The sequence below is a fragment of the Artibeus jamaicensis genome, unplaced genomic scaffold (genome assembly GCF_021234435.1).
Source record: "Artibeus jamaicensis isolate MK-2021 breed Jamaican fruit bat unplaced genomic scaffold, CSHL_Jam_final scaffold_1964, whole genome shotgun sequence".
Taxonomy (NCBI): Eukaryota; Metazoa; Chordata; class Mammalia; order Chiroptera; family Phyllostomidae; genus Artibeus; species Artibeus jamaicensis.
In genome coordinates this window covers 57442287-57468124 of record NW_026522030.1, presented here as the reverse complement: position 1 = coordinate 57468124, position 25838 = coordinate 57442287, and the positions used below count along the sequence as shown (strand labels likewise).

At 41.0% G+C, this 25838-nt stretch overlaps 1 protein-coding gene across 1 annotated transcript in view; it reads right to left on the bottom strand.

Moving 5' to 3' along the window:
• The window catches only part of FOCAD (focadhesin), a 321710-nt gene that overhangs the window by 14382 nt on the left and 281490 nt on the right, over positions 1-25838 (bottom strand). Inside the window, exons 36-39 of the mRNA XM_053656269.1 lie at positions 9743-9871; positions 7471-7586; positions 4805-5065; positions 3846-3935 (exon numbers count right to left, since the gene is read on the bottom strand). Of these exons, the coding sequence (XP_053512244.1) occupies positions 3846-3935; positions 4805-5065; positions 7471-7586; positions 9743-9871 (596 nt within the window). The remainder of the gene's footprint in view (positions 1-3845; positions 3936-4804; positions 5066-7470; positions 7587-9742; positions 9872-25838) is intronic.

Below are 25838 nucleotides of genomic sequence, written 5' to 3'. Positions count from 1 at the left end.
GAATTGTGGGGGAAAAGTGCGTTGTATAGTCTGAAAGATGTGGTATTTCAGGTTCCACACTGTAACCAACATAGAAGAAAGTACCACGTGTTGAATTTTTGATGCAATATCAAAGAAAGATACCCATAATCATCTGACAAGCCTATTAACAGACTTTTCCCTTTTCTACCTGCATAGCTGCATGATGCTGGGCTTTCTTCACAGGCTTCACCCCGATAATGGACAACAAGTTGAAAGAAGTAACAGCTATGAGACTCCAACTGTTTTCTATTAAGGCAGACATTGAAGAGACTTGCAACAATGTGAAACAATGCCATTTTTCTCATTAGTTATTTTGCTTTTCTGGAAAATATTTTTTATTTGTTAAGATGCAGTGGGCTGATTGGAAGAATTAACATCATCAAAATGTCCATACTACCCAAAGCAATATACAGATTCAATGCAATACCTATTAAAGTACCAATGGCGTATTTCACAGACATAGAACAAACACTTCAAAAATTTATATGGAACCAGAAACGACCCTGAATACCTGCTGCTCTTTTGAGAAAGAAGAACAAAGTAGGAGGGATCACAATACCTGATATCAAACTGTATTACAAACCCACTGTAATCAAAACAGCCTAGTACTGGCATAAAAACAGGCACATAGACCAATGGAACAGAACAGAGAGCCCAGAAATCAAACCAACCCTCTACAGTCAATTAATATTCGACAAAGGGGGCAGTAACATAAAATGGGGTAAAGATAGCCTCTTCAGCAAATCGTGTTGGGAGAACTGGACAGCTACATGCAAAAAAATGAAACTTGAGCACCAACTCACACCATACACCAAAATAAATTCAAGGTGGATAAAAGACTTAAATATAAGCCATGACACCATTAAAGTCCTAGAGGAGAACACTGGCAAGAAAATCTCAGATATTCCACGCAGCAACATTTTTACGGATATGTCCCCTAGAGCAAGGAATATAAAGGAAAGAATAAACAAATGGGATCTCATCAAAATAAAAAGCTTCTGCATAGCTAAAGAAAACAGTATTAAATTAAAAAGACAACCAACTGTATGGGAAAACATATTTGCCAATGATACCTCAGACAAAGGTTTAATCTCCAAAATATACAAAGAACTTACACGACTCCACTCTAGGAAGACATCGAACCCAATTAAAAAATGGGAAAAGGACTTGAACAGACACTTCTCTAAAGAGGACATACAGAATATCCAGAGACACATGAAGAAATGCTCAATATCGTTAGCTATCAGAGAGATGCAAATTAAAACCACAATGAGATACCACTTTACACCAGTCAGGATGGCTATAATAGACAAAGCAACAAACAACAAATGTTGGAGAGGGTGTGGGGAAAAGGGGTCCTTAGTTCACTGTTGGTGGGATTGCAGACTGGTACAACCATTATGGAAAACAGTATGGAATTTTCTCAGAAAAATAAAAATTGACCTGCCTTTTGACCCAGCAATTCCACTGCTAGGATTATACCCCAAGAATCCTAAAACATCAATTTCAAAGAACCTATGCACCACAATGTTCATAGCAGCACAATTTACAATAGCCAAGAGTTGGAAGCAACCTAGGTGCCCATCAGTAAATGAATGGATCAAAAAATTGTGGTACATATACACAATGGAATTCTATGCAGCAGAGAGAAAGAAGGAGCTACTACCTTTTGCAACAACATGGATGGAACTGGAAAGCATTATGCTGAGTGAAATAGGCCAGGTGTTGAAGGACAAATACCATATGATCTCACCTTTGACAGGAAGCTAAAGAATAAAACAAACAAGCAAACAGAATAAAAACAAAGACGCTGAAATAGAGAACAAGTGGGCAGCGACCAGAGGGGAGAGGGAAGGGAACTTAAGGGGAAAAAGGGGGAGGGATTTTGAGGAACAAGTATGAAAGACACAGAGATGAGGACTGGGGGGGGGATGGGAGGGAGGGGGGAGACCGGGCGGGGGGGTGGGGTGGGATGGGAGAAATAGATAAAAAAAAATGTACTTGAAAAGTAACTAAATAAAATTTAATATTAAAAAAATGCAGTGGGCTTATTATTACTTTTAAGTAAATAATTATAAATTTCCTAGTTTTAATTTCCAATATAGTAAATGTTGACAGAGATAATCCATGTAAATAAAGCTTTTTGGAATCATCAATCATATCTTAATTTTTCAGACATGATAATAGTCCTGAGACCAAAAAGTTTAACCTCTGCATTAACCATGGACTTCTCGCACCAGCTGTGTGCAGTAGGTGACTATTTCCACCCCTCCTTTTCAGATGAGAAGACTGAGGCACAGAGGTCGGGTAACTTGCTTAAGGTCACACAGCTTTGGTGGCAGAAAAAAATGGGAACATGTGGAGTCTGAAGTCTTCACCACTATTGTTTTCTTACCCCCATTCTTTCCAGAAATGACAACACTGACCTCAGTGGAATGCACTAACTCTTCTGGGGACATCAGAAGACTATTTAGTATGTTGTAGTGACAGTGCCCTGAATGGAACATTAGGAGCCCAAGGGAATAACACAGCAACCTCTAGCACTTGGTGCCACGAAGTAAATTGTATGCACTACCTCTGAGTATATTACATGAATAAATAACAGTATTAATAAGTGACATGAAAATCATAATTATGGTAATAAATCATTATTGAGTCCTCACCTTGGGTCAGGGACTTTTCTAAGAACTTAATGTGAATTAAGTCATTTAACTCACAAATTAATCCAAATAGGTAGGTGCTCTTACCTCCTTTTACAGATGAGGAAACTTAGGCAGAGAGAGGTTATGAAATGTAACTAAGGTCACACTGGTAAATTAGAGAGCTGGATTTCAAAGCCTGGATGCGAGGCTCCGTAGTCCATTCATTTAAGCTTTTCCTGATACTGCTTTTCCTTCCTTAAAGTGACCGTGTCTCCAAAATGCTGGCGTTCCGAGTACTCCAGTGTCCTCGAACCTCGGGAAGCACCAGGCACCCGGGAGAGCTGCTGACATGCACTCTCCTGGCCCCAGCCCAGAGCTTCTGATGGAGGACGTCTGGGGCGGGATTGAGAACTGGCACATCTAATCAGTTCCCAGGTCCAGGGAGCACATTTTACGAATCACTGCTACATGATGCCAAAGTTCAAGGATGTGACTGGACAGTAAAACCCTCCTTAAAGTGGAATAAGATGTCGGCCTGCTCTGTGAGGGCTCATAGTTCTACAGAACTTTGATATTACCTGGAAAGCAGGGTGCCATTTGAACAAGTATGTCCACTGAGATGTACTTATAATTAAAAAATTATTCCTTGTTTATCTGCAATTCAAATTTAACAGGCCATATTTGCTAAAGCTGGCAACCTCACAGACACGCTACCTTCTGCCCACTCTTCATTTGACTGGGCATGGGTCTGAGGGTGCCTGTTTTTCAATCAGACACCCTTCTTTATTACAAAAGGATAAGTACCAGGTGATGAAAAACAAATGTGAGACCTGAACTATAGTTCTGGTGCAAGAACTTTCCATGTACCAGAAAGTTCTTTGGTTGGAATTTTCCCATTTTTGAGGATTTTATATTGAAGATGTTGTCTTGTACTTATTTTTGCCCACAGGTGACACTGAAGTGTTCTTGATAAAGTGGGATTAGTTAGGTTAAAGCATCATTACACACAATATTTCTAAGAACCAATCATACTACCAGGCTGGACACAAGACCAGAGTGAGGCAGGTTTCTGAAAGTAACAAGTAGCAAGCAAAACTACATTTAACCAAAAGGATACTGTAATCAACACTTCAACTGTAATTCCCACCTCAGTAATGAAAACAGACATAGATATATTATTACCTCAGTAACCTGGGCAACCCGATTGGCTTCATCATCTGTCATTTCTGAGAGGCATTTTGCCACACTGATATACAGCTCCAAATCATTTCTCTGGTAAAGAAAAACAAGCATGTCGAATACAATGAAAGGTAAGTACATTCTTAATGTTCCAACAAATTGTTGGATTTGCTTATCTCCATGAACAGCAACTGATGAGGTTCTAATTTTTTTAAATCCTCACCCAAGGGTATGTTTTTATTGATTCTAGAAAGAGAGGGAGACAGAGAGAAACATCGAAGTAAGAAACATCGGTCTGTTGCCTCCATACACGCCCTGACTGGGGACCACGCCCACAACCTAAGTGTGTGCCCTGACCGGGGATGGAACCTACAACCTTCTGTTGTGTGGAACGGCACTCCACCCACTGAGCCACCCAGCCAGAGTGAGATTTTAACATGTGGCCATTCTTTCTTATTAAAAAAACAACAACAACCCTCACCTTTCCTGCTATTGTGTATTTGTTTGACTGTTCTTTATTCTCATCAGGATCCATCATTCCAAATGGATTATTAACATCTTTGTAAAACTACAATTCAGAGGTCTGTTGGGGAGTGGGAGCAAAGGCTAGTGCTAGGTCATATGAACAGCATATTGAAAAACATGCCCAGGGATTCCCCAGGTGCAAAGTGTGTGTGTTTCTGAGTTTGTTCAACGTCTGCAGGCGTTTAGTAACAGGCGTAGGAGCAAATGTCCCGGTGCAGCACTGGTTAACAGGCCCCTGAGCTTGCTCAAGACTTTGGTTCTAAATATTCAACCTCAATTTAGATCTTGGAAGCAAACACATTCTTAGTGAAGAACGTGGTTATTCCTTGCTAGCCTTCCCACCACATTCTTAAAACATGCACCTCCCTGCTTTGCCAAAAAGGCTTTAAAAATCCCAAACACAAATTGTCAGGAATGTAAATATTTTTGTTCCTCACCCGAATCTTACTTGGCAGCAGGTCAAAAATTTTCCCAGTAGCTTCACGGAGCAGACTCCAGAGGTGGTGGGCAGGGCTGGGCAGTTTCATAGCCTGGCTCAGACCCTGCAAGGCGCTCAAGCATAGCTCATGGTTGGAGATCGGGGAAGCAGCTTCAAAAACTGCCACCATTAAGTTTTCAACAAAACCCAGGATCTGTTCCTCGGAGACGTGTTTGATCCACAGAGGTGCAGATACTAGGAGGTATTTCTTGATATTCAGCTGGAAGTTAAACAGAAGAGGTCAGATGTAAACAGGCAAGTCTGGATTTGCAACGCTTAAAACTTCCAGGTTGTCACTGTGTTTGAGAGTAAACTGGGGCATGCCCCTCAGTTTCCCACAGCTTCAGCGTCCAGAGGGCCACCAGTGCATGTGACTTTGGCTGCTGCAGTGACTTCTGATCCAGCCTGACTTGTGTGTAGGTATGGCATCGGCCAAACCACCCGTGAACTACTCAGCTTACACCTTGGATCTTTTCAGTGAGGGGGGTAAAATGCTACTTCTGAAGCACAGGCCAGTTGTCGCTATTCAGTCTTAACAGATCACATCTTCTGTGAAGAAAAGCTCCTGAAGATGAAAGGCTTGTCTGCTGGGAATCAATGAAACAGGGTATCTGGTGATACTAATTTCTTCTTCTTCGGAGGAGGCACGGGGAAGTAAGAGGAACTGCATGTGAGTCCACCTCTGCCTGAAGAGGCACCAGCTGAGTGTGTGAAACTGACCATGGCACCTTAAAAGGTCATGAGAGCTAAGGAGAGGCACAGTTAACCGCAGGACTGGGCTGCAGACTTTAAGACAGCAGCTTCAAAAGTTGTCAGAAACATTAAGTATGATACTAAAGAAGCAGCAAGTCTAAAAGAAGTTGTATAAAGAAATCAAACCAGACAACAACCAGTATATCTCTAAAATGATCAGTGTCATTGCGTGAGCACTCTAAAGAATGTGTCATTTCAGATTTTTTTTAATGAGAAGGGTCATAATTAAGTAAATGAATTCACAAACTTCATTTATTAATTAATGAAGATAATATAAAAGGTCCATAATCAAGGACAAATGCAAAAGAGCAGCACAGATCTGAAAAGAGAAATGGAAAGAAAAGTAAAGCCTAAAAAAATTTCTGAGGTCAACAAAACTGGCTGATTCAAAGGGAAGGAATTACAGCACAGTGTTTAAGGCACAGGCTTGGGAGTCATTCAGACTCCCCTCCACTTGCTAGGTACGGGGACTTTGCCTCAGTTTATCAACCTGTAAAATGGAAATCACAAAATATACTGCTCAGAAGTAAAATAAGCCAGACATGGAAGACTTCATATTATATGATTCCATTCTATAATGGAATTTCTAAATTTTCTACAAAGAATTTCTGAACTTTACAGGAAATGTAAATTTACACGAAAGTTCTTTTAAAAAGGCAAAAATACAGAGACAAAGAACAGCGGTCACCTGGGTCTGACCCTGGGAGTGCAGACTGACGACGAGCAGGCGCAGGAGCTTCTGGGGTGATGGACGTACGCTTGGTGAGGGAGGAAAATTTATGAATATACTAAAACTCAAATTACACTTAAAATGGCTATACTTTATGGAATGTAAATTACAACTCAATAAAGCTGTAAGAAAAATCAGCCTGTCAGGGTTGAAGAGATCTAATCTGATGTCTGAAAATCCTCACTGAGTGCTTATAAGTAGCCAGTGCATAGCAAGCTCTCAGCAAGTAGTGGCCAGATGGGAGCTGCTTGGAGCAGAGAGGCAATGATAAAAGCTGACAGAAAGGATGCACACATCAATAATATCGACCGTCAATTAAAAAGTATTTGGAGACATAGGAGAGCTTAAAGGAAAAAAGTGAAGAGTAGGGACTGAAACCAAAGTTTGAGGGCATAATAGGAGGGCTTTGCAGTATTCTCAAAGAATTAACGCCTCCAAGAAGAGAAGAGAAGAGTAACAAAGGTAAGGTTATTTAACTTACTGTCCATCGGGAAACCTCTAAGGAAGCATGGAACACTTCCTTCATGCTTTAGGAACGAAGACTGAAACACAAGCATCATCGGCCCTGACCTAAGGTAATCAACCAATGACAGGCTAGATCGCTTCTTCCTCAGCACTTTGTTCACGATGCACACCCTAGCTGAGACTTCCTACTCCCTGCACGTCTCCTGGTGTCTCTGACTTGATGCCTAACCAGATCCTACCTAGCCTGCAAGGCTCACTTTAATTATTGTCTTTTCTGTGAAAAGGAGGGGTCATATATCCTGCACATGTGGCTTGTCCCTCTTAATATCTACCGAAATGATTACGTATATCATATAAACAAATAAGCCTAGGCTCAAATAACTCTACAACTTTCTAGCTGTACGAACTTGAAAAGGGAACTTCAGTATCTCGGATCATCACATCATCATTTTCCCTTTTCGTTTGATGGTAGCTGATGGCAGGAATGGTGACAGCTATGGCAGAGTTCTGAGTCTCACAATTTTCCACTCTGCTGGCCAGTGACTGTCAAACCCTCAATTTTTCTATAAAATCCCCCTTTCCCACCCTTGACTTTGAGAGCACACACCCAAATCAATGTTAATCTCCCCCACAGAACCATACCCTCCTGTTGCCCAGCACCCTCAGTTGCTACCTACACTCAGACCATGGACCAGCGGTGGCGTCACCCACAATCCCAACAGTGCAGCTGCATTCTGCGATGACTGTGCCTGAGTCACCATAATTTCAAGGCACAGCTGCTGTATCTCTTCACCTAAAAGAGAAGAAAGAAAAAGAGTATCTCGTGTAGCTCCTTCTCTGACTTTTAGCTTTAAGTGTCTCAAATCAAAGCATCTTCTACAGGTAACAGAATTTCAGTAAACCAAGAGGTATTTCAAGAGACCTTCTGGAGAAGAGGTACAAGAATGTACCTACTGGCAACAGAATCCCAAGCCTTAGGACAGATAAGGCCTTGAGGTAGCTAGGATAATATCTCTTATGATATCCAGATAAACCTAGACATTCAAATGCTGTCAGAACTTTGAGAAAATTTTAGCTAAAGATCTCTTTGCCTTTGCTTTCCTTTCCTCTCAACCTTGCATTCAGGATATAGAGAAATCTGTCTAGATCTGGAAGGACTTAAAGATGCAGCCGCATTCTGCAGTGATTGAGTCTTTCTAACAGTCTGATCCATATCAGCAGACATACTTTCTTGTTTTCTCCAAACAAGAAAATGTTTGTTTGTTTTACTAAAACACAAGCATTTTCAACCAAGCATGCAAAAGCGGGGGGGGGGGGGGGGGCAAGGAGACATATTTTTCAAATGAAATCTCTGATAACACAGTACAGTAACATCATTTCTTATGGTGGGACTGGGTTAAAATGAAAACATTTAAATGAAAATTATGCGCAGTTAAAATAATTTTTGATTATCTCTTAAATTGCCCATAGATTATAGTATACAAATATTTCTTATATACGTAAGTAAACACCCCAGTATAAAAAACAGCACTTGTGACAAATACACACAAACACCCACAACCGCAGTGCTGTCAAAATTATTCTCTCTCTCTCTCTATCTTTTGGGGGGCGGGGGTGAGGGGTAAGTACATGAACTTGAATTTGTAGATGCTAAGTCTATAAAAGAGGTTGCTGTGGATGAATTCGAGGTGTGGAGGAAGGCATTCCCTTTGCCGCTCACCACAAAGTACCTGTGGTGGACAGAATAATGGCCCCCAGAGACGTCCACATGCCAATCTCTGGAACCTGTGAATATGTTACCTTGCATGGCAAAGGAACTCTGCAGATGTGATTAAACTTAATGGCCCGGAGATAGGGCAGTTATCCTGGTTACTCAGTTGGACTCCTTTAATTAAGTGAATCCTTAAATGTGGATAACTCTGTCCAGGTTCGGAGAACCAGGAAGATGACAGCATGAGAAGACCAGCCCTCTGTTGCTTTGATGAAGGAGAAGGGGCGGGAGGCACAGACCAAGGAATACGGGAGGCCTCTAGAAGCTAGAAAAGGGGGGGGGGAGATTCTCCCTATCACAGTCTGTTTGGGTTGATATCAAAGTACCACCGACTGGGTGGCTTGTAAACAGAAGACATCTATTTCTCACAGTTCTGGAGGCTGGAATTCCGTAATCAAGGTGCCAGCATGGTCAGATTCTGGTGAGGATCCTTTTTGGGGAGACAGACTGCCAATTCCCTGCTGTGTCCTCACATGGGGAAGGGGCTAGGGAGCTGTGGGGCCTCTTTTATGGGAACATTAATCTCATTCATGAGGGCTCCAGCTCTCATGACCTAATCGCTTCCCAAAGGCCCCACCTTGTATCATCATACTGGAATTTAGGATTTCAACACAGAAATTTTCGAGGGGCATAAATGTTCAGACCACAGTACCCGCCTAAAGCACCTAGGAAATGATGCTGCTCTGCCAAGACCTTGATCTCAGCCCAGAAGGAACCACGTTGGATTGTGATCTACAGAACTATAAGACAAAGAAATAAATTTGCATTGGTTCAAGCCACTGAGTGTGTGGAAATTTGTTACAGCGGCAACAGGAGACTGTTGCAGCATTCCACTGACCACCTCCCTGAAACACGGGGCTCTGGAAGTGCAGTCTGACAAACATCCAACCCAGCTTTTTGGTGCCTGCAACACATGCCCAACACCAAGCGCATCTCAGTCAAGTGTTATCTTGATGAGTGCGTCTTTCTGCATCTGTGTCTTCAGACGTCTGTCTCCTTTTCCTCAACTGTTTACAAAGTGACCAGTGAAAGTAATCCAGTGGTTCCATCCAAGGAGCCAAACTTCAAAATCCCAAAGGTCTATCTGGTCAGTGCCACCTGTGAGACAGGATACATTTTTCTACCCAGGTCACACCCTAAAATCAGACTCCAGAGACCTAAAAACACTTGATGTTTACCGAAGTTCAGCCTCATGAGCGGGGAGAGCAATGCGGCCCAGTTCACTGGCGGGTACTGGTAGTCCTTGCCGACCGTCGCTGTGGGTTTCATCACGACCTTGAGCAGGGAAGGTGACACAGACTCAGGACCTGCAACGCCAAGGGACACAATAACAGAACAGTTCGGCTTCCCTCCTGGTTCTCGTTTCAAAGGCATTTGGTACCACATTTTCCATTGTGGTCTACCCTTCAGCCTTGTTGTGTTCTTAATCTCATCCTCATTTACTACAAAACCTTGTTCCCTCTATTCTTCTCTCCTTATTTGTCTCCAGTCTTTCCCTCGTGTCTGGATAGGAAGCCGTGGCACAACTGCTCAGCCACCTTCCCTGGTTTCTCATGTCTTTGGACCCAGCTCTCTAAAAAGAGTCACTTCCTCAGCATGGCTGCTTCACTGCTCCTTCTGTTCAGTCCACTTCCAGATGGGGAAGCACTGCTGCCGACGCAGGCACACTCCCTTTAAGGACTATGGATTCCCTTCCGTCCCCGGGGCCCCAAGTGCGCCTGTACTCCCCCGTGTGATTCACTGTTCTACTCCTCAGCTGGTGCCGCGGCTGACTGTTCCAGAGGTGAACACCTAAGGTAATGGCTAATCGACAGGTTAACCAGCTATCTAGGACACAGTACCATGACTTTAATATCAGATTCTTTTTATTCAGGTGGGGGAGTAAGTTGAAACTGAAAAAAACAATAAGGCGTGGAGCAGTTATAAGTGGAAGCATAATGTGCAGCGAGGACTGGAGTAGCCATGAAGGGGCATGCAACAGTGAAGTTAAAAGGAGGTCCAAAATAAGGTATAGAAAAGTAGAAGACCAAGAAGGAGAAGCAAAAGTAGCAGGAGCAACTTGAGAAGCAGAAAAAAAAAAAAAAACCCAGCATCAGCAGAAAAAGAAACAGAATAAGCAAAAACAAAAGTATCACCAGAAAAAAAAAAGATCAGGGTTATTAATCAGTAGAAAGAACAGCATAGTCAGCAGACTCTGAACGAGAAAGCAAAATCAAGGAGAGAGTCAGAAAAGGAAACGAGCGATAGTAAGGAAAAGCACGAGGGAACAATAAGCAGGGGCCATACAGCCACAGAATCAGCTGACACCAAAATGGAAAGCAGAAGCAGGAACAGAGTCAGCGAAAGGAAACCAGCTGCAGAAAGGAGAAGCACAGGGAAAGGAGAAGCAGAAGCCAAAATAAGCCAAAGACCTGAAGACACTGAAATGGAAAGCAGAAGTAGGGGTAGAGGCAGCAAAAGGAAACCAGCTACAGAAAGGAGAAGCACAGGAAAAGGAGAAGCCTAAAAAGCCCCAGAACCTGAAGTCACTGAAATGGAAAGCAGAAGTACGGGCAGGGACAGAAAAAGGAAACCAGCTGCAGAAAGGAGAAGCACAGGGAAAGGAGAAGCACAGGGAAGGAGAAACCAAAAAAGCCACAGAACATGAAGACACTGAAATGGAAAGCAGAAGTAGGGAAAGAGCCAGCAAAAGGAAACCAGCTGCAGAAAGGAGAAGCACAGGGAAAGGAGAAGCAGAAGCCAAAATAAGGCAAAGAACCTGAAGACACTGAAATGGAAAGCAGAAGTAGGGGTAGAGGCAGCAAAAGGAAACCAGCTGGAGAAAGGAGAAGCACAAGCCAAAAAAGTCACGGACCTGACGTCACTGAAATGGAAAGCAGAAGTGTGGGCAGGGACAGAAAAAGGAAACCAGCTGGAGAAAGGAGAAGCACAGGGAAAGGAGAAGCACAAGCCAAAAAAGCCTCAGAACATGAAGTCACTGAAATGGAAAGCAGAAGCAAGGAAAAAGCCAGCAAAAGGAAACCAGCTGCAGAAAGGAGAAGCACAGGGAAAGGAGAAGCACAAGCCAAAAAAGCCCCAGAACCTGAAGTCACTGAAATGGAAAGCAGAAGTACGGGTAGGGACAGAAAAAGGAAACCAGCTGGAGAAAGGAGAAGCACAGGAAAAGGAGAAGTGGAAGCCAAAAAAGCCCCAGAACCTGAAGTCACTGAAATGGAAAGCAGAAGCAGGGACAGAGTCCGCAAAAGGAAACCAGCTGCAGAAAGGAGAAGCACAGAAAAGCAGAATCAGGGAAGAAAAAGTACACTAGGAGAAGAAAGGGGAAAGCAGAAGCAGCCAACAAAAAGAAACCAACTGCAGAAAGAAGAAGCAGAGGCCAACCCTCCTCCCTGGGAATTATAAGACACTGAAATGGAAAGCAGAAGTAACCGGTAGAGGCAGCAAAAGGAAACCAGCTGGAGAAAGGAGAAGCACAGGGAAAGGAGAAGCACAAGCCAAAAAAACCACGGACCTGACATAACTGAAATGGAAAGCAGAAGTACGGGCAGGGACAGAAAAAGGAAACCAGCTGCAGAAAGGAGAAGCACAGGGAAAGGAGAAGCACAAGCCAAAAAAGCCCCAGAACCTGACGTCACTGAAATGGAAAGCAGAAGTACGGGTAGGGACAGAAAAAGGAAACCAGCTGCAGAAAGGAGAAGCACAGGAAAAGGAGAAGCACAAGCCAAAAAAGCCACAGAACATGACGTCACTGAAATGGAAAGCAGAAGTAGGGAAAAAGCCAGCAAAAGGAACCAGCTGCAGAAAGGAGAAGCACAGGAAAAGGAGAAGTGGAAGCCAAAAAAGCCCCAGAACCTGAAGTCACTGAAATGGAAAGCAGAAGCAGGGACAGAGTCCGCAAAAGGAAACCAGCTGCAAAAAGGAGAAGCACAGAAAAAGCAGAATCAGGGGAAGAAAAAGTACCAACATCAGGAGACATGAAAGGGGAAAGCAGAAGCAGCCAACAAAAAGAAACCAACTGCAGAAAGAAGAAGCAGAGGCCAACCCCCCTCCCCTGGCAGAATTATAAGACACTGAAATGGGAAGCAGAAGCAGGGACAGAGTCAGCAAGAGAAAATTAGTTGCAGAAAGGAGAAGTACAGGGAAAGCAGAAGCAGAGGCAGAAAAAGCAGTGGAATCAGCAGACACTGAAGGGAGAGCATAAACAGGGGCCGAACCAACACAAGGAAACCAGCTGTAGAAGGAGCAGCACACAGAAAGGAGCGCAGGCCAAATTACAAAATAAGTCATAGAATCAGCAGACACTGAAGGGAAAGCAGAAGCAGGGGAAGAGCCAGCAAAAGGGAAGACAGCCACGGAATGGAGAAGCACAGGGAAAGGAGAAGCAGAGGCAGAAAAAGCAGCAAAATTAGCAAGCCCTGAAAAAAGAAAAACCAGAAGTGAGCATAGAGCCAGCAGTAGGTAAAACAGCCACAGGAAAGAGAAACACATGGAAAAGAAATATAGGTAAAGTTGGCAGAAAAGTAACTGAATAAGGATACGCTGAACATGGGGAAGATGAGACAGAGTCATTAAGAGGAAGACAGTTACAGAAAGGAGCACAGGAAAAAGCAGCAGATGCAGAATCAGTAGGAAAAGCAGAACTAGTAGAGGTTGAAAAAATGGGAAAAGCAGAAGTGGAGGCAGAGTCAATAAAAGGAAAAAAAGTTGAAGAAAGGAGAAGCATAGGGAAAAGAAGAAACATCTAAAAATGGGCAAAGAATTTCAACAGACATTTCTCTATGAATGATACACAAATGGCCAACAAGAATACGAAAAGATGCCCAACGTCACTAATCATGAGCGAAAACCCAAACAAAACAATGAGATAGTGCACTGATTAGGATGGATACTCTATAAAAAGAGACAGAAAAAGAATATTAGTAAGTGTTGGCGAGGATGTGGAGATACTGACACCGTTTTGTACTTCTGGTGGGATTGCAAAATGGTAGAACCGCCATGGAAAACAATATGATAGCTTCTCCAAACATTATAAATAGGACTGCCATATGACCCAGCAATCCGCTTTGGGCACATACACAAAAGAACGGAAAGCAGAGTCTTGAAGAGATACTCATATACCACGTTTACAGCGGCTCTATTCACAATAGCCAGGAGGTGGAAGCAACCTAAATGTCCGTTGATAGATACATGGATAAATAAAATATAATACCTACACACAATGGAATAGTGTTTAACCTTAAAAAGAAAAGAAAACCTGTCACATGCTACAAAATGAATAAATCTTGGGGACACTGCACTGAGTGCAACAAGCAGTCATAGCAGGTATTTGGGGTAATCAAATAGAAACAGAAAGTAGAATGATTGTTACCAGGGGTTAGGGGGAGAGCAAAAGGGTAAGTTGTTTAATAGGTCTAGATTTTCAGTTTTGAAAAAATTTTTCAATTGCACTTGACATTCAGTATTATTTTGCATTAGTTTCAGGTGTACAGCATAGTAGTCAGATAATCATATACTTAAACTGCTCTCCCCAATATTTCCAGTACCATTATTTCCTGGCACCATACAAATTTATAACATTGATTGTTTCCTATGCTGTACATCCCCATGACTATTCTGTAACTATCAATCTGTACTTCTCAATCCCTTCACCTCTTCCACTCAATCCTCAACCCCCTCCCCACCGGCAACAATCAGACTGTTCCGTCGATGAGTCTTGTTTCTGTTTTGCCTGTTTGTTTATGCTGTTCTTCAGACTTTCACTTTTGTAAGATGAAAAGTTCCGGAGATTGGTTTAATTTTAAAACGGTGTGAATATACTTAACACTACTGAACTGTATATTAAAAAATGGGTAAGATGATAAATTTTATGTTATGTGCATTTTACAATTAAAAACTAAAAAATATTTTTAAAAGGGGAGATTTGGGGTTTCTGGTTCTGCATGTAAGGAGCTTGGAATTTGCCACTGTCCTAACAATGCGTAAAATGCTAAACAGACTGAAAAATCAACACTCTTCCTGGATCCCTAAAAAAGGGACGGACTCAGGAAAACTGCAGCCCCCAATTTAGAAACGGATGATAGCTAGCATTTTTCTTTTTAGCAATAAAGTATTATAAATTGGGGTATATAGATTTTTTAACACATAATGCTATTGCACACTTAACAGTCTACAATATAGTGTAAGTGTAACTTTTATATGCACTGAGAAGCCCCAAAATTCATGTGACTCATTTTACTGGGATGTTTGCTTTATTGTGGTATATTCTGGAACTGAACCCACATCTCCAAGGCATGTCTGTACATGGAGTCACGGCCTCCCATAGCAGAGACTCATGAGTGGAAAAGACTACAGGAGCCAATGCTGGGGAGAAAGACCTGACCTGTAACTGATGAAATCCTGAAGGCTCTGTGTGAACAACACTTATGCACACAAATTTGATAACCCAGATGAAATGGACCAATTCTTTTAAAGACACAATCTGACAAAACTTACACAAGAAGTTGTAGATAATCTGAATAGGCCTGCATCTATTTAAAAATTGAATCCATAATTAGTAACCTTCTAAAACAGAAATGCCCAGATGGGTTCACTGGTGAATTCCACCAAACATTTAAGGAAGAAATTATATCTGTTCTCTACAAGCTCTTACAGAAGATGGGAGCAGAGGAAGAACTTCCTATCTCATTCTATGAGGACAGCGCTACCCTAATATCAAAACCAGACAAAAACATAACAAAACACTACAAGCCAACGTTTCTCATAAACAGACAAAAAATCCTCAATAAAATATTAGCATATCAAATCTAACAATGTATGAAAGAATTATACACCATGATCAAGTGAGCTTTATCTCAAGCATGCAAGGCTTGTTAACATTCAAAAACCAATTAATGTAACCCACCACATCAGCAGGCTAAAGAAGAAAAGTCACATGAACATGTCAATAGATGTAGAAAAAACATTTGACAAAACCTAACACCCATTCATGATAAAAACTCTCATTAAACTAGATAGAGAAACTTCCTCAACTTGATAAAGAATATGTACAAAAAAATTAAAGCTAACATCCTACTTAATAGTGAGAAATTAGAAGCTTTCTCACTAAGATCAGGAACAAGGCAAAGGTGTTTCAACACTACTTTTATTTAAATTTTTTTTTCTTTTATTGATTCCAAGAGAGGGAAAGAGAGGAAGAGGGACAGTGATATGAGAGACAAATGGCGATCAGCTGCCTCTTGCTTGTGCCCTGAGTGGGGACTGAACCTGCATCTCGACTACATGCTCTGGCCAGAAATCAAATCTGTGAGCTTTCAGTTTGCAGGATGATGGCCAACCAAAGGAGCCACACTGGCCAAAGCAACGCTCCTTTTTAATGTTATATTGGAAGTTCTATTTTATGTACTAAGAAAGGAAAATAAAAGGTATAATGATGAGGAAGCAAGACACAATTTACCTAAAACAACAAATGAACTGGAGATATTTCTACTGACTCTACAAAAATAAAAACAATACCAGAAAGCTAGGAAAATTGTATGCCAACAAGTGAGATGATCTAGATAAAATGAACAAATTCCTAGAAACGTAATATATCCAAACTGACTCAAAAATAAATAGAAAATATGAACAGACCTATAACAAGTCAGAAGACTGATCAGTAATCATAAACCCCCCCAACAAAGAAAAATCCAAGACCAGACGATTTTACCAGTGAATTCTACCAAACACTTAAGAAGTAACATCAGTCCTTCTTAGTTACTTCCAAAAAAGACCAATATAAATGTTTATAAATATTATTAAAAAAGATGTGAAAATTCTCAATAAAACACTAGCAAACAGTGCCCGATGGCATATTAAAAGGATCACATACATGATGACAACACAGGATTTACCCCAGGCCTGCATGTGTCATTCAACATAAGAAAATGACTCAATGTGATCTACCATATTAACAGAGTCAAAGAGGGAGGGAAACATGTTCATCTTCAATGATGCAGAAAGCTTTTGATAAAATCTAACACCCTTTCATGATAAAAATGCTGGGATGGGAGTAAAAAAATGCTCAGAAAATTATGAATAGAATAGAATGATCTCAACATGGTAAAAAGCATCTGTTAGAACCCCACAACAAACATCATACCCAATGATGAAAGGCTGAAAGCTCTCCCTTTCCTATTAGGAACAAGACAAAGATCCCTACTTTCAACACTTTGTATTGGATGTACTAGCCAGAGCCATTAGGCAAGAAAAAGAAATAAAAGGCAATCACATTAGGAAGGAAGAAGGAATAAATGCACAAACATGTGTTTTTATATCCCAGCAAGGATTAATATAAAAAGAAAATTAAGAAACAATACTGCTTACAACAGTGTCCAAAAGAATAAAATAACCTGGGGATAATTTATTTGAGGCGAAAGACACATACACTAAAAAGTACAAAACTTTGCTAAGTGAAATTTAAAAATACACAAACGGAAAGACATCTTGTGTTCATGAACTGGAAACACTGGTAAGATGACAATACTCCCCAAAGCTATCTATGGATTCAAGAGAATGCATATCAAAATTTCAACAGCCTTTTTTTTTTTTAGAAATGGACAGGCTGATTCTCATATATGGAATTACAAGGGCTCCAAATAGCCAAATCAACCTTGAAAAAAATGTGAAGGACTCACACATACTAAATTAAAAATTTACTACAAAGCTACAGTAATCAAAATGGTCTGATATTGGCAAATATAAGGATAAACATATAAACAAATAAAACAGACTTGAGAGGTCAAAAATAGACCCATACTTTATGGTCAGTTGACTTTTGACAAGGGTCAGATTCAATGAGGGAAAGAATGGTTTCTTCAACAAATGGTTCTGGGAAAACTAGACAGCCACATTCCAGTAATAACACTGGACCCCTACCTAACATGGTATACAAAAATTAACTCAAAATTAATGAATGACCTAAATACAAGAATTAAACCACACAAATCTTAGAAGATAACACAGAGGTGAGTCTTCATGACCTTTGATCTGACAATGGAGTAAAACTCCAAAAACGTGAGCAACAAAAGAAAAAATAGATAAGTTGGCCTTTGTCAAAGTTAAAAACTTTTGTGCATCAATGGATATTGTGAACAACCTACAGAATGCAAGAAAATATTTAAAAATTGCATATTTGATAAGAGCCTAGGATCCAGACTATGCTATCGAAATTTTTAAATTGTCAAAGGACTTGAGTAAATAATTCTCTTAAGAAGAGATGCTACAAATAGCCATCAAGTATTTGAAAATATGCTCAACATCATTGTTTATTATGGAAATGCAAATCAAAGCCAAATTACATCACTTCACATTCGCTAGGATGGCAACAATAACAACGGGAAAAAATGTGTTGGCTCGTTCTCTACAATGATGTGGAGAAACTGGAACCCTCGCATGTTGCTGGTAGGAATATGAAATGGTGCAGCCACTGGAGAAAAAGTTTTTTCAGCTCTTCAAAAAATGACACGAAATTAACGTATGATCCAGCAATCCCATCATTTCTAGATATATACCCCAAAGAACTGAAAACAGGAGTTCAAACAAAACTTGTACACAAATCTTCACATCATGACCACTCATAATAGTCAAAAGGTAGAAACAATATAAATGTTCACCAATGTGATGAACGGATAATCAAAATGGATAAGGTTCCACATACTGGAACATTACTTGGCCATAAAAAATGAAATACTGATATATGCTACAACGTGGATGGGTCTTTACAACATTCTTCTAAGCCAGACACAAAAGGTCAGACAGTGCATGATTCCATTACATGTACAGGACAGACAAATCCACAGAGACAGACAGGAGACTGTTGGTTGCTAGGGGCTGGGGAAGTGGGTATGGGGAGCAGCTGCTCAGTGGCTGCAAGGCTTCCTTTTGGGGTGATGAAAACTCTCTGGAACTGGACAGTGGTGGTGGATGCACCACAGTGTAAATGCCCTAAATGTCACTGAGTGGTACACTTGAAAATGGTAATTTCATGGTATGTAAATCTTACCACAGTATATATTTTTAAAGCACAAGAAGCACAGAAAGAGATGATACTGTCACTGGACAGAGAAGCAGAATCCATGAGAAAAACTGACTCTATGCAGCCCCTGAAAGATAATTACTGCCCTTAAATTTCTAGAAAAGTTAGCAATCCGTGCAGTAAATACCTTTACTTTCGAGTCAGATGAAGTGAGTTCATCGCTTTCTGTAATAAAAATGCCCTACCATAATTGCTGTCTAGTTACTGATCCCACTATTCTACTTACAAAGATTTCTAATTGCTATCTAAATGCCAAATTCAAGGGCATTTGTTTATTTTTCTTTCTATACTTTTCTATCTAAAATTGTATCATGCCCTCATTCTTTAAATAAATGCTTCTCTAAACTTCTGTATTGTTCCTCTGCTGAGTCTCACCGCCTGAGCTCATCTCCTCTTACAGGTCCACATATCACTTAGATGCTGATGACTAGTAAATGCATATTTCAACCCAGGCCTTCCTCTGATGTTTTAGACTTGTGTTTCCCACTAGAGCTACCTGAGAAATCCGCATGTTTTCTTAGCCTAGCCACCAAATAGCCCACCTCCTTTCCTTTGCTTCTGCCAACTTGGGAAAGTAAAACTAGTTGTGTACCTTCCAGTAATGTTTCTCTTGCCTCCAACAAACACTTTCTGCTTTTTGAAAATGTTAAAACTCAACACACTTGCCACTTTTCTATTCTATGTTACCAGTAATGGAAGCTTTATTTCTAGCCCATCTTGAGATGTAATACTAGGAGAACAGAAATATTATCAGGAAGTTAACCATTGCTATTACAAGAAGAATTTCTGACAAAAAAGTAAATGTATTCATTAACATTCATTCATCCAACCATTAACTGAGCATCTACTAGGTACCAGGCACTGTTCCAAAGAGTGGAGGTGGAGCTGAACAAGACAGAATAGGCCGCTATGCTCACAGAGCTGATATTCCAGTGTCAGGACAAACAGATGTGAAAAAATCAGATGCAGTAAAAGTAAAAATGCAGTTGTGGAACTTCACTGGTGAGCTATTCCCGTAACTCTGTGCTGATTACGCACAGGTGGCAATGTCCCTATACAACATTGGCTGCAAATTGGAGTCTTTGACTTCACAAAAAAATGAACAAAAGTTGAGCTTTTGAGGGGGAGGGAAGTCCTTTTGGCTCATTATTCATAGTAATGGCCTGATGAACTGGCAGACAGTAGGGTAAATATCTATGTATAGAATTACTTTTTTCTCTCCTGTTAAGGAGTTGAATAGAATTTTATATTGGATATGACTAATTCATAAGCAGATTTCCATTAATTTTATTTACATCAAGTGTCTTCAAAATTACATGCAATTTTACTCCAGGTCCTTCTACAAAATTCACTATAAAATTGTTGCATTTTTCCAGAGGGCCTAGGGAATCAGGAAAGACATTCAACCTGTCCTCTAATACCAGAACCAAGGGTGAAATAGGACCATTTTCCAGATGTTTTATTGCCTAGACAATGAGCTCTCCTTTGACAGGACAGTAGAACTTTCCCAATAAGTACATTTTACTGTGCACTTTTCATGTTGCTTCTTCATGTTGATCTGATATCAACCCTAAAACCCTGATCTGACAACCAAGTGTCAGAAACAAGGAGAACTTGTAAAATGGAGCAGAGGGTTGAAAATTAAGAAAGTGCTGTGACACAATAAATCTACTTTTAAAGGGCAGAGAATCACTACCAGATAACATAAACAGAATCACACAAAATTTTCCACTACTTGCAGACAACAAATTCTGACACTAGCTGGAATAAAAGAAATTATAGTAACTATAAGGAATGAAGAAAATACTTGACAATTCCATGCATCTGGAGGTGTGGGGGGGCGTGTATGGAAAGAGAGGGAGTCCACAGGCCTGGAAGAATGAAGTCAGATGGTTCCTTCTCCAGAGATCTTTAGCAATGGACACAAGAATGCAAATCTCAGCAGTGGGAACTGTCAGCTCCCTTATGACAGTGCTTTGTCTTTCAAACAAGTACCTTAGACAAAAGGAAACACTGAAATGCTTTACAGACAATGGATTTGGGGTTAACAGTACTTACTAAGAGGATCCACATGTTTTAAAATCCAGATACAAAGTTGCTTTTAACCTCTCATCCAGTTGACAGCTTCAAAGAGCCCTGATATAAATGGCATATCTGAACATAATGCATTACAACTGGACCCATTATCACATTTAGCTACACAGATTTCAGATCTGTGCCACAGTGCACACGTGCAAGCTCTCCAGTAAAAATCTGGTAACAAGCAGACTAACACTCATTCCCATCACCAGCACGCTGTTTGTGTAGTATGGACATGTCTTTACTTTCTCTACCTTCAGAAACAACTTAGCTTAGAATTCCTATTCCCATATATGGGCTTAAAGCTGTAGATCAATAAATATTTGAAAACTATTACTTGCCAAGTACTCTTCTCAAAGCATTTAGGATAAAATACAGATTCTTTCTGCCCTTGAAGAAATTACAATCTAATGAGAAAGACAGGCTTAAACAAAGAGCCATAAAAAATTAAGCAAATCATTATACATATATAAAGTAGTATGGAACATATAGAAAGACTATTATGTTAAGTGAAATAGGCCAGTGGGTGAAAGACAAATGCCACATGATCTCACTTATAAGAGGAATCCAATGAGCAAAATAAACTAATGAGTAAAACAGAACCAGAGGCATAGAGTCATGGAACAGACTGACAGCTGTAAGAGGGGCAGGGGAAGGTGGTGACTGACTGAAAGAAGGTGAAGGACCCAGGGGACATGGACAATGGTGCAGGGTCTGATTATGGAGGTCGGGGGGGCATGGACTGGGTGAAAGGGGGAGAAGGGGGAAAAAGAGGGACAAATGTAATAGTATAAACAATAAAATATTTTAAAAAGGAAAAAAAGAACACCAGATTTTAGAAATTAAAAAAAAAAACAAACCCCAAAACTGATCTAGAAAGGTATCATATAATAAATCTAGGAGGGGCTTTCAAGATGGCGATGGAGTAGGACAGAGCAGACACCAGTTCCTAGTACAAAAGCGAGAGAAACCTGTCAGATCAGAGGAGGAGAAGCCAGGAAGCGAGCAGTTGCCAAGCATATATGAAAACAAGAGACCAGAAACCTTGATGGTCACGGAGGAAACAGATGGTAGGGAGACAGCAGCGGTACAGTAGTCTCGGGGACGGAGCAAAGAGAAACAGCAGGGATCTCCGCTGGTGCATGGTTGGGGGACCAGCTCCCGGTGGCGAGTGCCCAATGGCGCCTGGGCCAACGTTCAGCGCCCGGACGGCTCCCTCCCTGGGATTTTTCGGCCAGGGCTGACCAAGTGGCCCAACCAGTGGGGAGTAGAGGGGATTTCAGCCTGCACACAGTTGGGGGGTCCAGCGGCTGGCACGCAGCGTGTGTGGGCGAGTGTCCAATGGTGCGTGGGACAGCGTTCAGCACCCAGACGGGTTCCCCGAGCTGCTACATCCTAGGATTTTTCGGCCAAGGTTGGCCAGGGAACCCAGACAAACACAGGAGCAGAAGGGATTTCAGCCCGTGCATAGTTCAAGGGATCGGTACACACCACACAGGGTGTCATGACGTGTGCACAGAGTTTCTAGGTTGGTGCCCAGTCCTCAGGTCGGCTCCCGGCTTCCAGTCCATCCCCCTCAGACGATCTGGAAGCCGCGGGCACTGAGGGGTCCTGGGGAAAGAGCTGAGACCCTCAACCCCCTCCCTTTCTGGCCAAGCAAGGTGGGGTGCCAGGAGAGATTTGTTTGATAGAGTTTGTGGAGAGGGTGCGGAGGACAAAGGGCCCCGAGGACTCTGTGGTTGCCAGCCCAGGAGAACTGAGAGGTGCAGCCTGGGGCTCTGAATCCAGTAGACACAACAGCCTGATCTGCTCCACACCCAGCTTGGCAGCGAACCTGAGATTGGGCAAAGGGCCTAGAGCTTTCCCACAGAACGGGGGCAGGTCTGTGCTCAATCCCGAGGGAAGCAGGCAACTCGGCCGGTGCAGGTGCCCGCAAGCACTGCAAACCAGCCCGTGATGGTAACCTCTGGGAGGGGAGAGCTGTGAGGAAGTCCTAGTTCCCCATTGTAGGGAGATAGGGAGGGGCCCCAAGTGTCTGGCTCCTGAGAGGGGCTGGCTGAAAAAATCACAACAATCGACCCTCAGCCAACTGCAGCCAGAAAAACCAGTTCGGCTAGTTTGAAACCAACAAGTGACTTTTCCTTTTTTTGTTGTTGTTTTGTTTTTTTCCTCTTATTTTACTTTATTTTTATTCCTTTTTTTTTTTTTAACTTTTCTTTCTTTTTCCACTCCTTTTCTTTATCTTTTTGCTTTTTTAAAGTAATCTGTTATTTCTTTTAAATTTTATTACTGTTTCATCTTTCAATACTTTTGTCCTCTTCTCTCGGATTTTCTGTTTTATTCCTTGTTCTTTTCTCTCTAAACTTATTGCTCTTTCTTCCATTCCCCAACCCTTTTTTTCCTCTTCCTTTTATTTCTCTCCTTGTCTTTTCTTTCTTTTACCCACAAGAGTGACAATCAACTTGAAAATACGAAAAGACCAGAGCTGGACCCATAGAAGAGGCCTCCCAATAGTAGAGTCAGAGAGACAAATTGCACTTTGCTGTAGAAGAGAAGCCAAAAGTTGCTGCATATTTGAGTAGGTAGAAGCAGAGAATGACAGGATAACTGAAAGAGACTGCACCACTGAATTTCACAGGCATTCCACCACAGAAGTTCACACCATAAACCCAGGGTGTCAAAATAGATTAATCTAAGAAGCTGAGGCTAACAAGAAGAGTCTCACAAACAATGGGAAGACAAAGAAACAATCCCCAAATGAAAGGAAAGGAGGAACCCTCAGAAAGAACGTTAGATGAAATAGAGGCAAGTCAACGATCAGATACTGAATTCAAAACACTGGTTATCAGGAATTTCAAAGAGCCCACAATGAGCTACCAGAAACTACAGAGGAGCTATAATGATCTCACCGCAAACTATATCAACATGAAAAAGGAAATGGAAACTATTAGCAAGAGCCAAGAAGAAATGAAGAATACAATTTCTGAATTGAAAAACACAGTAGAAAGCATGAAAAATAGGGTAGATGAGACAGAAGATTGGATTAGTGAGTTGGAGGACAAAGTAGAAAGCATCTCATAGAAAGAGCAGGAAAGGGAAAAGAGACTCAGAGAGAATGAAGATGGATTAAGAGAAATGCAAGACAATATGAAACATAATAATATCCAAATAATAGAAATACCAGAAGGAGAAGAAGAAGAACAAGGGATAGAAAACATATTTGAAAGAGTAATGAGAGAAAATTTCCCTAATTTGATGAGAGAAAAAGTCACGCAAATCCAGGAATCACAGAGAGTCCCAATCAAGAGGAACCCAAGGAGGCCCACTTCAAGACACATCATCATCAAAATGGCAAAATTCCAAGACAAAGAGAGAATCTTAAGGCAGCAAGGGAGGAAAAAAAAATAACATACAAGGGAGCCCCAATAAGGTTAGCTACTGACTTCTCAATGGAAACACTTCAAGCAAGAATAGAATGGCAAGAAATATTCCAAGTAATGAGAACTAGAGGCCTACAACCAAGGGTACTTTACCCAGCAAGGCTCTCAATCAAGATAGAAGGCCAAATAAAGAGCTTCCAAGACAAAAGAAGTCTAATAGAATAGGCTGCCACCAAGCCAACTCTACAAGAAATACTAAAAGGACTGCCTTAAGGAAAGGAAGGAAAAGAGAGAGACAAGAGAGGAACACAGGTACAAAAATGGCAATGAATAAGTACCTATCAATAATAACCTTGAATATAAATGGATTAAATGCTCCAATCAAAAGACACAGAATAGCTGCATGGATAAGAAAGCATGACCCACACATATGCTGCCTACAAGAGACCCACCTCAGGACAAAAGACCATCACAGAAAGGCTGGAAAACAAATTTTCAAAGCAAATGGACAAGAAAAAAAGGTGGGGTAGCAATTCTCATATCAGACAAAATAGACTTCAAAAAGAGGGCCATAAAGAGAGACCCAGAAGGTCACTTCGTAATACTCAAGGGAAGAATCCACCAAGAAGGCATTAACATCGTAAATATTTATGCACCCAACATAAGAGCACCCAAATATATAAAGAAAGTCTTAGAGGACTTCAAGAAAGATATTGACAGCAACACAATTATAGTAGCGGATTTTAACACCCCACTATAAAAAATGGACAGATCTTCCAAACAAAATATCAACAAAGATATTGCAGCATTAAACAACACCTTTGATGAAATGGACTTAACTGATATATACAGAGCCCTTCACCCCACAGAAGCTAAATACACATTCTTTTCAAATGTACATGGAACATTCTCAAAGATAGACCACATGATAGGACACAAAACGAGCCTCAACAAATTCAAGAATATTGAAATCATACCAAGCATTTTCTCTGACCACAAGGGACTGAAACTGGAAAACAACCCCAGAGGAAAAAACCCAAAACACCCAAAATCATGGAGACTGAATGGCATGCTATTAAACAATGAATGGGTCAAGAATGAAATTAGGGAAGAAATCAAAACGTTTCTGGAAACAAATGAAAACGATCTCTCAACAACCCAAAACTTATGGGACACAGTGAAGGCAGTCCTGAGAGGGAATTTTATAGCAATACAGGCCTACCTAAAGAAGATAGAAACATTTCAAACAAACAACCTTACTCTATGCCTGCAAGAACTTGAGGAACAACAACAAAACAGCCCAAAGCAAGTAGAAGGAAGGAAATAACCAAGATCAGAGCAGAACTAAATGACATAGAGACAAAAAGCACAATTCTAAGGATCAATGAATCCAGGAGTTGGTTCTCTGAAAAGATAAACAAAATAGACAAGCCTTTAAGTAGGCTCATCAAGAAAAAAAGAGAGAAGACACAAATAAACACAATCATAAATGAAAGAGGAGAGATTACAACTGATACCACAGAAATACAAAGGATTGTAGGAAAGTACTATGAAGAACTGTATGCCAAGAAATTTGAAAACCTATGGGAAATGGACACATTTCTAGAAAAATACAATCTCCCAAAACTCAATGAAAAAGAAGTAGAAAACCTGAATAGACCAATAACAGCAAAAGAAATTGGAGCAGTAATCAAAAAACTCCCATCACACAAAAGCCCCAGACCAGATGGTTTCACAGGAGAATTC